This window comes from Schistocerca gregaria, chromosome X (assembly GCF_023897955.1).
Source record: "Schistocerca gregaria isolate iqSchGreg1 chromosome X, iqSchGreg1.2, whole genome shotgun sequence".
Taxonomy (NCBI): domain Eukaryota; kingdom Metazoa; phylum Arthropoda; class Insecta; order Orthoptera; family Acrididae; genus Schistocerca; species Schistocerca gregaria.
In genome coordinates, this window is record NC_064931.1 from 578,834,266 (window position 1) to 578,849,968 (window position 15,703).

The window sequence follows — 15,703 nt, forward strand, 5'->3', positions numbered from 1 at the left end:
AATGAAGTAAATAACCTGAAACGTTTCTAGCATGTCAGGAGTAATACGAAATCAATATGTGTTGGATATCAGTTCAATAACTTTAACCATTTTCGAAATTTGGATGTTTTTCTGTAAAAATCATTGGCGCAACAGAAAAGAGCTAGAAACTTAAAAAATTATATTTAGATTCCTTTTGCATAATAATTTAGTAGAAACAGTATTCTGGATCTCACAAATTAAAATTTTAGTTGAAATTCATGATTTTCTGGTTTTTGTCTTAGAAATTAAGGAAGCGAGATGGATTAAGAAGGCGAATAAATAAAGCTAGGATGTTTAAGTAGAAGAGAGATCCGCTATAATCATAAAAATGTGAGAAGTTTCAACTGAATAACTATAAAACTATAGCGACAGCGTATATCCAAAAGGCACGTTCAGAGCTCGTCTACTGCGTGTAGTGTAATTAAGTTAATTATCTCGCCCAAAATATTTGACTTAGTCACGTCAGACTTTTATTATGATTACTTACCTATGTGATGATTGCACATTTAAATTGAGAGCTTCATCGGCCATCAGCAAAGGAAGCAATGATTTATTCGATAACTTAAAGTGGTGCATTACTAGCCCAGCGGCTAGTCGGGAGAGCAGATTTAATCAGGCTTTCCCTTAGCCGTCCGCACCGAGGCTTTATATGTAAGAAAGCTGCGTGAAAAGAAAGAAGGCCCCAGTTCTCTGCAGACGCTGATTAGCGCACCACCTGTGCCGGGAGTCGCGTTGCGTCGGTATCATTGATATAAAGAGCCTCGGATGCAGTAATAAGTTACTCGGGATACGCGTAACCATGAAATCGTTTTCGAGTAAAGTGTTAATTTTGGGATGACGTTAATGATCTATCTTTAGTTTGCGTATGTCGTATTGTCACGTGCCGCCGCAGGACAGTCATTCTACCATTATTAGCGTGGCGTTTGATGAACATTATCATCAAATTATGGCGAGCACTCACTTAAACATTTAATTTGAACAGTTATAGTTCCATCAGCGCATTAGACTCTGAACTGCTCTGGTAGTTGGATTGTGTGGATTCTTTTCGGTCTGCAAATTTCAGAATATAGTGAACATTTTAGAGAGAATGGTTTTTGATTATGAATCCCAGACAATTTCCTAATTCCTCAGAGCTATAAGCTGTAGCTATAAATGTATTTCTCAGATGAAGTGGGCACTAGGAATTCTAATTACAGGCATACGGTTTGCTAATCACTTTCTGATTGTCAATGTTGTAGTTAGAGAGCCAGTGTTGAGAATGGCAAACAACAGCATTAAATAAATAATAGGAATATTAACAATTATTCCACCCGCCGCCCCACAAGTGAATGCTGCTAAATCGCTTGATTCATTTTGTAGAGCCAGTTCAATACAAGAACAAACATGTTTCAGACCGGGAAAATGCAGTATGTCTCAGGTCCTCAATCTCACATAACTTATTGAGGATGACTTTGAAAGACGAAAAATTAGAGGAGTAGCTTTTATAGGCCTGACGGCTGCTTTTGAATTTGTCAGTCACTGTGGACTGTCACAGACGATCTACAGTATAACAAAAGATTGTGGTTTCATCAAACATATTCAAAGCTTACTCCAAAACCAGAGTTTCTGTGCGGAATTCTAGGGTTTGCGTAGGACTTGTGAATTTTGGGAGGCGCCCTCCACATTAAATGGCTGTACCATAAAATGGTACTGATAATTTTGTTATTTGCTAGTTATACGTGTTTTATGTTAATAACTAAAACGTAATAGTCCAGTATTTTGACAGTCCATAATTTTCTGTAGTACGTGCGCCTGTAAATAAGTGTTGCCAAGCCATAATCAGTCAGTGCCCGGGAGTGAACATGATGCAATTTGCTACTCAGACAGTATAGTCATTATGTCATTAGTCAAATGGTATTCAGCTATCATAATGTAAAGGTACTAAGTCAGTCAGTGACAAATAAACATTCAATCAGTGCAGACCATACGTTAAGCATACCCACTGTGTTATCAGTCAGTTGTCGGTAGTTAAAGTGCAAAAAAACTCTTTTAATCCGTTTTTAGATGGTGTGAAGTAGTGACCTGTGATACACTTACTGTCAAAATTCCTGAATACAAACTGAACATCGAAATTTTGCCAGCTGACAAATAATATGAGGAGATAGACAATGTGTGTAGATTTGTGTGTGTTATTTAACAGCTGTCCAGCAAATCCAACAGTCACAGGAGGACGACCAAAGAAGAAAGGCCAAGATACTTTAGAGGTATAAAAATCAGGTCTGTAACACTCTCGCAGATTCAATCGTGTACAGTTATGGTGACTGTTTAATGATCTGTCCATCATAAGCTTACTGACGAAGTCAGTGTAAGAGTGAGAAGAAAGAGTGGAGTTTCATATACCGTTGACATATTTATTACACGTGTTACAGTACAAACTCACATTGGCCAAGGGTGGGGATGTCATACTTAAGTAACCATCCTCAAGTTCACATCAAGCAATTTAGGGAAACTGTAAACACCAACCTAATTCTATTAGTATCTTTATTAACAACTATATTAAGGTGAATTGTCAACATTTTCACAATAATGGCACGTTTCTAACTATTTTGGTACAGAAAGTAAATAAAGTATCTTATATTGCTGTCAAGATTCTTACTCGTTCCGGTAGGACTTGTGTTTCAATAATGTGGAATAAAATGAGGAAAGTGGACAGTACCAGTCGCTACTGTCGCCTGTAAATGGTCTTGGTACCAGGGCGATCCCGCCACCGGAGTGGCTCCTGAGCAATTTGTGTCTGTATGCCGGGCTGATTCTGTGCCGACCACTGCTGCGGACGTCGAGCGAAGAACTGGTTCTGTAGCCACACCTGGTACTGCCGATCAGCTTCCAGCTGGTTCTGCACTTGCGACTGATTGTCTTCTGCCTGTGACCCTATTTCAGGTTGTTTTCGGATTTCGGTCTGGGTGACTGGTGTCCGCGAACGTGCGTTCGGCAGATCTTGAGGTTGAGGTTGAGACTGAGGCTGCGTTTGTGAATCCGGCTGGTTCTGTCGTTGACGCTGAGTATCTGGCCTTTGTGTCAGCGTATCCGGCTGATTCTGTGGCTGCCGCTGTGTCCCTTGCCCCTGTGAAAATCCTTGAGGCTGTGGACGTCCGAGGTGCTGCTGAATGTGCTCCCTGAAAGAAAGTAATGGGTGTTTTTATGGAGTTAATATTATATAACAAAATATGGCCGATCGCTTTTATTACACACCAGACCCCTTGATTTTTACCCACATTTGTTTCCATGCATTTTCTCATCGTGAATTGCTCTTTATTCATGTCCGTTTTATTTCTGTATTAAATCATTCCTCCGACAGTACATCGAGGACTGGAAATGCAATAACTTCAAGTCATTCAATGAGGTTTTTTAATTTTGAATGAAGCATTATAACAAACTACACTACTGGTCATTAAAATTACTACACCAAGAAGAAATGCAGATGATAAATGGGTATTCATTGGACAAATATATTATACTAGAACTGACATGCGACTATATTTTCACGCAATTTGGGTGCATAGATCCTGAGAAACCAGTACCCAGAACAACCACCTCAGGCCGTAATAACGGCCTTGATACGCCTGAGCATTGAGTCAAACAGAGTTTGGATGGCGTGTACAGGTACATCTGCCCATGCAGGTCCAACACAATACCACAGTTCATCAAGAGTAGTGACTGGCGTATTGTGATGAGCCAGTTGCTCGGCCACCATTGACCAGACGTTTGTAATTGGTGAGAGATCTGGAGAATGTGCTGGCCAAGGCAACAGTCGAACATTTTCTGTATCCAGAAACGCCCGTAGAGGACCTGCAACATGCGGTCGTGCATTGTCCTGCTGAAATGTAGGGTATCGCAAGAACCGAATGAAGGGTGGAGCCACGGGTCGTAAGACATCTGAAATGTAACGTCCACTGCTCAAAGTGCCATCAGTGCGAACAAGAGGTGACTGAGACGTGTAACCAATGCCACCCCATACCATTACGCCCGGTGATACGCCAGTATGGCGACGACGAATACACGCTTCCAATGTGCGTTCACCACGATGTCGCCAAACACGGATGCGACCATCATGATGCTGTAAACAGAACCTGGATTCATCCGAAAAAATGACGTTTGCCATTCTTGCACCCAGGTTCGTCGTCGAGTACACAATCGCAGGCGGTCCTGTCTGTGATGCAGCGTCAAAGGTAACCGCAATCACGGTCTCCGAGCTGATAGTCCGTGCTGCTGCAATCGTCGTCTAACTGTTCGTGCACATGGTTGTTGTCTTGCAAACGTCCCCATCTGTTGACACAGGGATCGAGACGTGGCTGCACGATCCGTTACAGCCATGCGGATAAGACGCCTGTCATCTCGACTGCTAATGATACGAGGCTGTTGAGAACCAGCACAGCGTTCCGTTTTACCCTCCTGAACCCACCGATTCCGTATTCTGCTAACAGTCACCGGATTTCGACCAACGCGAGCAGCAATGTCGCGATACGATAAACCGTAATCGCGACAGGCTAAAATCCGACCTTTATCAAAGGCGGAAACGTGATCGTACGCATTTCTGCTCCTTACACGAGGCATCACAACAATGTTTCACCACGCAACATCGGTCAACTGCCGTTCGTGTATGAGAAATCGGTTGGAAACTTTCCTCATGTCAGCACGTTGTAGGTGTCGCCACCGGCGCCAACCTTGTGTGAATGCTCTGAAAACCTAATCATTTGCATATCACAGCATCTTCTCCCTGTCTGTTAAATTTCGCGTCTGTAGCACGTCATCTTCGTGGTGTGGCAATTTTAATCGCCAGTAGTGTAAATAACGCCGGTATTGTTCACAGTGAAAGCGACAGTGGAACTTTTTTTCACATATATAATACATTTTTTCACAGGTAGTAGTTGTGACAAGTAAGTTATGATACCGTATGGTACAGTTTAACGTCACGTGGTGGAATCTGGGCACATGTTGTACCTGCTGTGTCATGCTTGGCAGGGTCGTGATGTCAGTTGTTGCCTGGTCAGAAGCACGCGTGATCTTAGTCTTGGTGCCAGCACACGATCTCCGATCTCACCATCAGAGATGGTGTGCTGGCACCAAGACTAAAATCACGCGTGCTTCTGGTTCAAATGGTTCAAATGGCTCTGAGCACTATGGAACTTAACTGCTGTGGTCATCAGTCCCCTAGAACTTGGAAGTACTTAAACCTAACTAACCTAAGGGCATCACAAACATCCACGCCCGAGGCAGGATTCGAACCTGCGACCGCAGCGGTCGCGCGGTTCCAGACTGTAGCACCTAGAACCGCTCGGCCACTCCGGCTGGCACGCTTGCTTCTGGCCAGGCAACAACTGATATCACGACACTGCCAAGCATACCTACTCTGGTGTCGTCAAAGAGTCCACTAGAGTGTGGAATGGCGCTCTGTCGACTAGAGTGATGAGCGTAAGTTCTGTCTGTATGTGGATGATGGACGTACACGAGTACGACGTAAACCAAGTGAGCGGTCTATTTCAGAATGCATTCACCCATGACAGACAGGTCTCGCCCTGGGCTTCATGTTATGGGGGCTATCATTTAGAACGTCTAGTAACATTTGATGTTTCGCAGGACCATTACACTGCACAGGTTATCACCTTGCTCCTGCCATTTCTTCGACGTGATGGTGCTGCGCTTTATCAGCTGGACAACGCACGTCCAAATACGGATGCTGAGACGCTATATGCTTTTCGTACTACACAACTACTGCCTAGCCAGCAAGATAAGCAGATCTCTCTACTATTGAACACGTATAGGTGAAGCTGGAACTTATTCGTTCACCATAGCCTACAGGAACCACTGCATAAATGGAACTAAAGGTGAAAAAAACTTAGGACAATCTATCGCAAGATGCTGTTCGACACCTTTGTCATTGTGAGAATATACGTCTGCGTTGCCGCCTGAGTGGGATATCTGTGTACTGATGCGACAGTTCGATCTCCCCTTACTGTGACATGAGTGTTTCATTCGGTCTGAGTTTGTTATCATATACTACTCCTACAATGATGAGCTTTCGGTCACATAACTTGTCAATAAAATGACCTTGTCTTTAAGTGTGTTTCATTTTGTTTTCGACACTGTATTTCCAAAAATGTATGGCTCACATACAGTTTTCAGAAGTTTTGGATTACAGTAGTATGGAAGTGACAAGGAACATGATCTGGAAAAAGATGTAATTTGACGATTACAATGTCTGTGTGATGTGTGACTGACAGTACGAAAACCAGTTTACCGTACTTCGCACCGGACCGTCAAGGTCTTCAGTGGAGTTATTGCCACAATAAGGAAATCACGGTGAGAGTACAGTCTGATGGCTGCTGGCTTCGCGGATCGATTCCCTCCACTCTACCCTTCTCCCTACGGTTTTTGAAACTTAACATGTTCAGTTTTCACTTATTGGTTGTGAGCGCCTCTACTACACCATTAGATCCCAGAAATTAACCAGTGACGCTTTGGTGATCTGTAGTCCTCCAGGTTGACTTTTTATGCATACTATACCTTAACTGATCGTGTTGCAGACCCCTGAGCTTTTCTCTCCTGCTAGCTTGCGAGAGACAGCGCTATGCGCTCAACATCATCGCGCCTGCAACGTCCTTCTAGCATTGTATACATATAACTTGATCAGATATCGTACGGAACGTGAGGCTCTGTAGTGAAGTGGTTGTACCAGATTAGGACTTCAAAGATTATTTTGTCCAAAACTGACATAATGGAGCCATAGCTGTGGAAAATACAGGTTAATTCTTACTGTTAGTAATACCAACAACCAAACACTGTCAAATATTTATATTATCAAGAAAAGTTACTTCAACGCAAGTTGCTTAAAGAAGGTTTATATAACAACAATTCCTTGTGGCGATACTTATGTCAATTCACGAGTTGCAGCATAGTCGCAGTAAGTTTCTTCAGCGATCCAGGAATTCTTATTTTATTTTATTGTAAATCCTGTCACGGACAACAAATTTCTATAAAAATTATGTCGATGTTGTAACATCTCCAATATACGTATTCTATGGCACTATTTTCTGTCTGTCAAATTTCATCAGAACTGAGGTGTGCTTTACAGTGAATGGAAGTCTTAAATATGAAATGAGCTTATGTTTCCGCGTTATGTGAAGCTCACCAACAGCAAACATAGGGTCCACAAAAACAAAGCAGGATTTTTTATGCACGTAGCAAAAAAAAAGTGGCTCTAAGCACTATGGGACTTAACATCTGAGGTCATCAGTCCCCTAGCACTTAGAACTACATAAATCTAACCAACCTAAGGACATCACACACATCCATGCTCGAGGCAGGGTTCGAACTTGCGACCGTAGTGATCGCGCGGTTCCAGACTGAAGCGCCTAGAACCGCCCGGCCACAAAGGCCGGCCGCACTTAGCAGTTACAAAGCTAATTATGTTGTTTTGTGGAAATGAAAATAAAATAGTCCTCTTACAATATCGTGTTGCTGTAGGGCATCACTAACCTAACACAATTTCACCACAACTGAAAATAGACGTTATATGGTCAGAACTACTGAAATGGATCGAGTTAAATATTAACAACCGTCTGAAGATGGACCTAACACTTTGTATACAGTAACGGTGTCATTTTAATAAACAAGGTCTGGCTGTTCCTACTTGTACTTAGAATCCACATGTAAAACTCACAGATTAAAGTTTCAGTTCATGTTCCAGCTGGATTTAAATACGGGTTTCACCTCCGATAATGCTCTACGAATGTGAATAAGCCGGTGTTCATATTCACCTTAAATTATTGTTGGTGTCTCATTAATGGCTGATTCTCTGGGTAAGAAATACATGCTATTTCTAGTAGATAACGTGTTCCGTGTGCCTACCTATTTCGACTATCTATTAAAAAGTCTCCTATTCAGTAACTTGCCAGTCCTAGGATTTTTTTTGGTCGTTTATCCTTCTGTCATCTCTGGAAGTGATTTTTGTATGTGAGAAACACTGAGTTGCACCGTACTTTGATACTCGCGTTAAACTTTAGGTGTTCGTTCGACTGGCTAGACAAGTCTCTTCGAAGATCGCAGGGAGGCGAATCATACCACCACCAACAGAGATACATCTGGTACAGCACTATAATGCTCCCAACAACCTCCGGATTGAGGGCGCCTATACTATACTTACATGTATTCCATAACAATGTTGTGTTCAAACCAACTTCAAGTTTTACGCATCCCTTGTGCTCATGAAAGATCACAGTTGAAACAGTGCCAGTTTCAAATGTTAATTGGCAAAATTGAGAATACAGTCAACGTACTCGGCATTAATCGTTAACGTCTAATCAGGGCAATCGCCAGCACGTACCTGGTGTAGTACCTGGAGTTGCAATTAATGGCATGACGATTCATTGTACATAGAAACTTCGAAAAATATAATTGTGACAGAAAGCGGTGTTTGATTCTAATCTCCACTATGAAGAACAGTCATTTGACGATCATTGGGGCATCTGGAACCCTAATGTAGATGAGAGTTTTATATTTCAAATACAGAGCAGTCTACAAAGCAATTATTTTTTTTATTGTTGTGTAGAAGCTGATTGTAGTGTCGATATGGCAAACACATTCTAGAGTGGCGATGGACGACCCAAAATTAGCTGGTGTGACAGAATAAATGTCCATTATCGGACTTTTTTTTTGGGAAGATGAGGAGAGGGTCAGCGTTTAAATCTGCGTCAGTGCGCCAAAGTACTTAAAAACGCGTTCGCAGTCTCCTGTGAGTTGGGTTATGTGGCTGAGTGTTTGATCCATTTGTCGAAATGAGACGATGACTTCATCGGTATACTTCGTATTATTCGAGACATGTATCATCTCTTCTGTAGCATATCCCTGCTTCGAGTTACATTCTCTCCCTTCCTTTCACTCCACACTCAAGCAATATTACATTACACAAGTACTCGCTATAGTCATCTACACGATACAGATACGCACTTGCCACTCCACTTCATAACAGGTCTGAGGAATGCAGCGATAAACCTCCTTCACGAGGATTTATCCTAGGATAGTAACTTCGACAACCATCGAACATTTTGACAGTTGCACAACCCGTCATTTTCAAGGCACAAATGCAATGTGAGAGCCGTGTGCAAGCAAATTTAAAATCTCAGTACACGGGGCATATGCCGAAAGAGAAAACACACACACACACACACACACACACACACACACACACACACACAAACCGTAAACACTTGTGCCGTAGCACAACCAAAGATGACCAACGGCAGATGTTATCGAAAGTGAATATTAACTACCAACGGGTGAGGTAGCGTTAACTGTGTCCCTCTGTTATTTGAACAGGAAGAAAGCAAGATTCCAAGCAGAATTCAAATCTTTAATTACATTGTACCAATAGCTGGAAGTGCATGCCAGATTCTCTGCGTTGCCATTTTCCATAGGATGTCCGGTACCAAGACAATGTTTTGCAGCAGTAGATTTGCTGAGCTGTTATAATCGTGCGTGACACTTTGAAAGGTGTATACACAGGATAAAATTTTATAAGAAAACTTTATATTGAATCAGAGATGGTCAAATGTAGTATCGATTGTATAATAGCGTCGCTGTTCTACAGCGATCGCTGATTCAAGGTGTTACGGGCAAGGTATAGAGTAACTTCAGATAGCGAAATGTATGAAGGACTCTCAAGGGTAAAGACGTGTTGTAGCTGATGTGTGTTGGATATATAGGTACTCTCTATGGGCAGTAATGATGTTTTATTTCCAAGATACCATACTGGAAATAATTAAGATAAAGAAAGATGTTTTGTTACCAATGCAATGCACGTAATCGTAAGTGATTACTGAGACATCTGCATCTACATCTACATCTACATCTAAACTCCGCAAGCCACCAAACGGTGTGTGGCGGAGGGCACTTTACGTGCCACTGTCATTACCTCCCTTTCCTGTTCCCGTCGCGTATGGTTCGCGGGAAGAACGACTGTCTGAAAGCCTCCGTGCGCGCTCTAATCTCTCTAATTTTACATTCGTGATCTCCTCGGGAGGTATAAGTAGGGGGAAGCAATATATTCGATACCTCATCAAGAAACGCACCCGCTCGAAACCTGGCGAGCAAGCTACACCGCGATGCAGTGCGCCTCTCTTGCAGAGTCTGCCACTTGAGTTTGCTAAACATCTCCGTTACGCTAACACGGTTACCAAATAACCCTGTGACGAAACGCGCCGCTCTTCTTTGGATCTTCTCTATCTCCTCCGTCAACCCGATCTGGTACGGATCCAACACCGATGAGCAATACTCAAATGCATACAATGTATGGCACTCACATCCAATGATTCTGTAAAGCTAATTGTTAATGTATAATCAGTTTATTGTGTGTTAATTGTGAGCGTTATTAATTTTCAGAGTCAAAATACAAGCTTTAAAGTTATTGCCATGTTGTTACTTACCACAAGTCAATATCAGTTCCCATATCCATGTCATTTATGATAAACTATTTTGCTGAAGAAGTTATTATCTCAGCCATATTCGTTTTAATTATGATAAGCAACAGCCTTACACAATAGCTGTATGCAAAATACACAGTTTAACACACTAACAGAGAACAGTGCGAAGAGCGTTGCCATTGCGCAGATTAAGGTAAGAAATTTTATTATTTCACGTATAGCATTCATTAAGCACAGGGGACATTATTTTCAAATTGATCAAGTTTTGCTTTACTACCGGGGCCGTACCCAATCAATAGTGTTGCATCAGATTCAGTTTTTGTGCTACGTAAATTCATGCAGTTTTGGCTAGGTTTAAAGTTATGGACAATTAACATTCTCGCAGTCAGAAATTTTCAGTACAGGGCAAAGCTCATAAGCGGAGGGATAAAATACACGTTCGCATGCCATTCCCATTCTAACACATCTGTTGCTGGCTACTGTCAGTTACGTAATTTCAATCAATCGTTATTACAAGTGTACATGTTTCAAATCATGCTCAATATACCAGTCCTTCACGGTCCTGACGGACTGACCAATGTACAACGTGCCACAAATGCAATTTATGTGGCACACGCCAGCCTCTGAGCACTATGGGACTTAACATCTGACATCATAAATCCCCTAGGCTTAGAACTTCTTTAGCCTAACTAACCAAAAAGGACGTCACACACATCCATGCCAGAGGCAGGATTCGAACCTGGGACCGTAGCATCAGAGCGGTTCAGGACTGAAGCGCTTAGAGCCGCTCCGCTACAACGGTCGGCTCAGCCTTACGCAAACCGAGATTATAGTTTACGGATACTAAAAGAATCCCAATCTTAAATGGTGGTCGATGAACACGTTTCGCTTCATGTTTTCGCAAAATACGATCAAACCTGTTGGAAATGCCACCTGCGTAACGTAAAAATACCATAGACTTTCATGCCACCTTGTCATTTTTAACACTCAGCCAATTCACGTGTGTCTCATCTGCCTTTGACTGTAACCATTCAGACAAAATGAGACTGTGAAGTGAGATAACTCAGCTGACAAACTTTCAGGTTCTGAGATGGCGTGGCCACTAGAACCCAAGATAGTCAATTCCACGTCATGCTGAGCCGGGTGGTGACAATAATTAGTTTGAAAATATAAATCAGTGTGAGGTGGCTTCCAATAAACGGCATGTCCGAACGTACCATTAACCTTCCTCCCCACCAATATACCAAGAAAGGGAAGGCAGCCATCCTTTCCTACCTCCATCATGAAGCGAATATACGGGTGAATTGAATTCAGGTATTCCAAAAAGTCATTTAAATTTTTAGTTGTATGAGGCCCAACAACAAAATTATCGCCTACATATCTGAAAAAGACGCAGGCTTCAGTGGCGCCGACTCTAAGGCACTTTTCTGGAAATCTTCCATAAACAGACTGACAATACTGTTTAGAAGAGTAAACCGCTATTTGACTGTGCATTACTATTTTCATCTTTTGTACTATCTAGATTTCGGCTTTTATGCCATTCTCAAGTACAGTGCTAAAAGATGTCGGACCATTATTATATTATACCTGTTAAAGCAGTCCAAAGCAGATAAACAAGACTACTCTGGACTGCCTTAATAGATATGACATAATAATGGTCCAATAACTTTAAGCATTTTATTTTAGAAGGGCATAAAAGCCGAAATCTAGATAGTACAAAAGATAAATATAGTAATACATAGTCAAATGATGATTTACTTTTTTAAACAGTACTGCATTACTGTGACTCAACATAATCGAAAACTTTTTGACTGGCAAGAACAGGTGACAAAAAGATCCCCATCACTACTCTTTCTGTCTGTGCTTAAAACTGGTCATCGAATAAAAAGTAGACACACATTCAAAACAGGTTTGTTAATTCGACAACAAAGCTAACCTCAGCTAAACATAACGGACGAGACAGTGGAATGCGAGTGAAGAAAGAAACCACATCGAAACTTACTAAAATAGCAGTGGCATTCAAACTTAATCCCTCTAACCGATATAAGAATTCATTCGAGCTCTTAATGTAATGCACACACCGCTCTACTGGAGGGATCAACAGAGTAACATGAGGTTTCGCTACACGGTATGTCGGAGTACCAGTGTTACTGACAATACGCAAACAGGAAACCCTTGTATCTTCAGACTGGTCGTCGTCACCATTGGGCTCAGGATGAAGGGGTAATTCGTACCTTGGTCCATAGGTTCTGCTTCACCTCAGACTACGATAGCCTGTACGCTGAGTTAGTCCATTTCGCAGTCACCTTTAACCAGAATGCTTCTAGTGAAATACAGATGAGACACACATCGCATTATCGACCAGTCGTGGACCGAGTGAGTGATGATAATAAAGTGGTGGCACTAACAGGTTTGGTCATTTTCTGCGAAAACGAGATGTGAAATTTTTTTCGACCGTCAGCTAAGACAGGGATGGCCAAGATTTCGGCACGCGGGCCATGCCCGGGACCGAGTGCTGAAGTGCTCCGCCTCGCTTCGTATTTCCGCCTCCAGCACGCCGCGCTGTCTGAGCGCGCGGAGGGAGGAAACAGCGAACACGCCGAATTTAAATGGCAGTGCAGTCGTACCGCATATGACCTGGTTTTATATTTCACATTTCTCAGCAACACACATCACAAACGAAACAAGTTTTCAGTATTAATTAATTATTTTTGTCGTGCTGAAAACATAATGTAATTTCTATCAGGTACAAACTGTCGGCATACGGACAGACGCTGACAATTTCGGAGAGTTTAGCTCTCAAGTTGGCACGTAAACGTGACTTATTTAGTTTCATATTCGGAAAAAGGTCTTTCACACAAGTACATCGATCGAAATATTATAGCACTTTTGCGACCTCATTATGGAGACTTGGTTTTCACGTTAAAAGATTTGTAATTAAAACTGGAATTATCTTGCAGGTTAATCAGTTACATCTGCACATGCACAGGGGCGCATTCAACAGAAACGTCAAACAGGCTCGAAAACAGATGTAAAATTAACAGTGTCCTAAAAACCTTAATAAAACTACCGTTGTAGCTCTTGCAAGGCCACAATGAATTCTTCAAACCTCGGGCTTTCTTTAACGCCAGTGAGCTTAGGAAACTGGATTGTCTTCGTCAGAACGTGTCCCGTCGTCCCGTCTACAACGCGATTTCCTTTTTAAATGAATCCCCATAAACCACTAAGAAGGTACCTTGCAATGTCTTACTTTGAGGAGCGAGCAGTCAAGTCAACTTAAAATGTGAAGTTTGCTGTCCATTCTGGATGATCTAAATTTCATTCCTGCACTCCGTTTTCATTCATAAATTCAACAATAGAGATATTTTAATCGAAAAATCGTTCTAATCATGCCCCGTGACTTAACCAAAGTAATACATGAAGTTTCCATACTCTTCGTTCATTTCCATTGAAAACTGTTGCAACTGAAATGGAATAATGAGTGCAGATCTTTGAAATTTTGTTCTCTTTCATTGTCATGCAAAAGTCTAAATTCTTTTGGAATGGTACTATAATGTCGTTTCATAGCAAATAAGGAAGACCCGTCGCTTATGTGAATTGAGAATTCTCATCCGTCTGATCTGTAATTACCTTTCATTTTAAAGGATTCTGACGATAGATTGCTAGACTGCCTCTTTTGTGCAATCAGCCATTGGACCTGTGAACGTCCTTCATTGTTGTTGTGGTCTTCAGTCCTGAGACTGGTTTGATGCAGCTCTCCATGCTACTCTATCCTGTGCAAGCTTCTTCATCTCCCAGTACCTACTGCAGCCTACATCCTTCTGAATCTGTTTACTGTATTCAACTCTTGGTCTCCTTCTACGATTTTTACCCTCCACGCTGCCCTCCAATACGAAATTGGTGATCCCTTGATGCCTCAAAACATGTCCTACCAACCGACCCCTTCTTCAAGTCAAGTTGTGCCACAAACTTCTCTTCTCCCCAATCCTTTTCAACACCTCCTCATTAGTTATGTGATCTACCCATCTAATCTTCAGCATTCTTCTGTAGCACCACATTTCGAAAGCTTCTATTCTCTTCTTGTCTAAACTATTTATCGTCCATGTTTCACTTCCATACGTCCTTCATACCACGGACAAATAGCGAAGGTAAACAGCGCTGACACCACGACTCCGCCGAACTCAGAGAATTGTGCCTATCGCAAAATGCTGCACCGCAACGCCAAATGAAATGTGGCGCTGTTCCAGGTTCTTCCGTGAAGGAGCAAGCAAAGGACACGCTGTACGCATGAACACTGGCACACCATGGCCGGCCCTGATCTAAGATTAGGGACCTGGAGGGCCTGTTAAGAATGATCTTTGTTTGCGTAAGGCGGATGTCTACCAAATCTCTTGCAGTTGTGGCATGTTACACTTGTCAGACCATCTGGACTGTAGATAATACTGAGTGTAAGTGGCCCGCCGGCTGGGGTGGCCGAGCGGTTCTAGGCGCTACAGTCTGGAACGGCGCGACCCCTACGGTCGCAGGTTCGAATCCTGCCTCGGGCATGGATGTGTGTGATGTCCTTAGGTTAGTTAGGTTTAAGTAGTTCTAAGTTCTAGGGGACCGATGACCACAGCAGTTAAGTCCCATAGTGCTCAGACCCATTTGAACCATTTGTAAGTGGCCCACGCGCTTAAAACACCCAAGAAATTCAACTGTTGGATAATATTACCTCGGTACCGTTGATCCTATGGAATATAACCACACGGGGATCTTGGCACGCACTCCTAGCTATTGGGATGGTGTTATTAAGAAAGCAGCTGAAATTAAATTAGCAAGCGTTCTTACAAATAAGAGTTGATGGTTTTTTTAAATTCTGTTTGGAATCTTGCTCTCTCCCTAGCCAAACAGTAGAGAGCCAGACGCAACTCTACCTCAGTTGCTGGTACTTAATATTCACTACTGATAGCATCTGGCACCAACGGCCTTGCCGCAGTGGTAACACCGGTTCCCGTCAGATCACCGATGTTAACGGCTGCCAGGCTTGTCTAGCACTTAGATCGTTCACCGTCCGGATCTGCGAATGCTGTTGGCAATCGGGGTGCATTCAGGCCTTGAGGCCAATTGAGGGGCAACCGCCACGCAAACTGACAACAGCCAGGAGAGCGGTGTACTGACCACACGCCCCTCTGTATTCACATCCAGTGACGCTTAAGGGCTGAGGATGACACAGTGGCCGGTCA

General features: G+C 42.5%; 1 protein-coding gene across 1 annotated transcript in view; it reads right to left on the reverse strand.

The window, feature by feature from the left end:
• Positions 1–2,390: 2,390 nt before the first annotated feature.
• The window catches only part of LOC126298043 (uncharacterized), a 30,494-nt gene continuing 17,181 nt past the window's right edge, over positions 2,391–15,703 (reverse strand). The window contains exon 3 of the mRNA XM_049989363.1: positions 2,391–3,176. Within this exon, the coding sequence (XP_049845320.1) occupies positions 2,723–3,176 (454 nt within the window). The 3' untranslated portion in view covers positions 2,391–2,722. The remainder of the gene's footprint in view (positions 3,177–15,703) is intronic.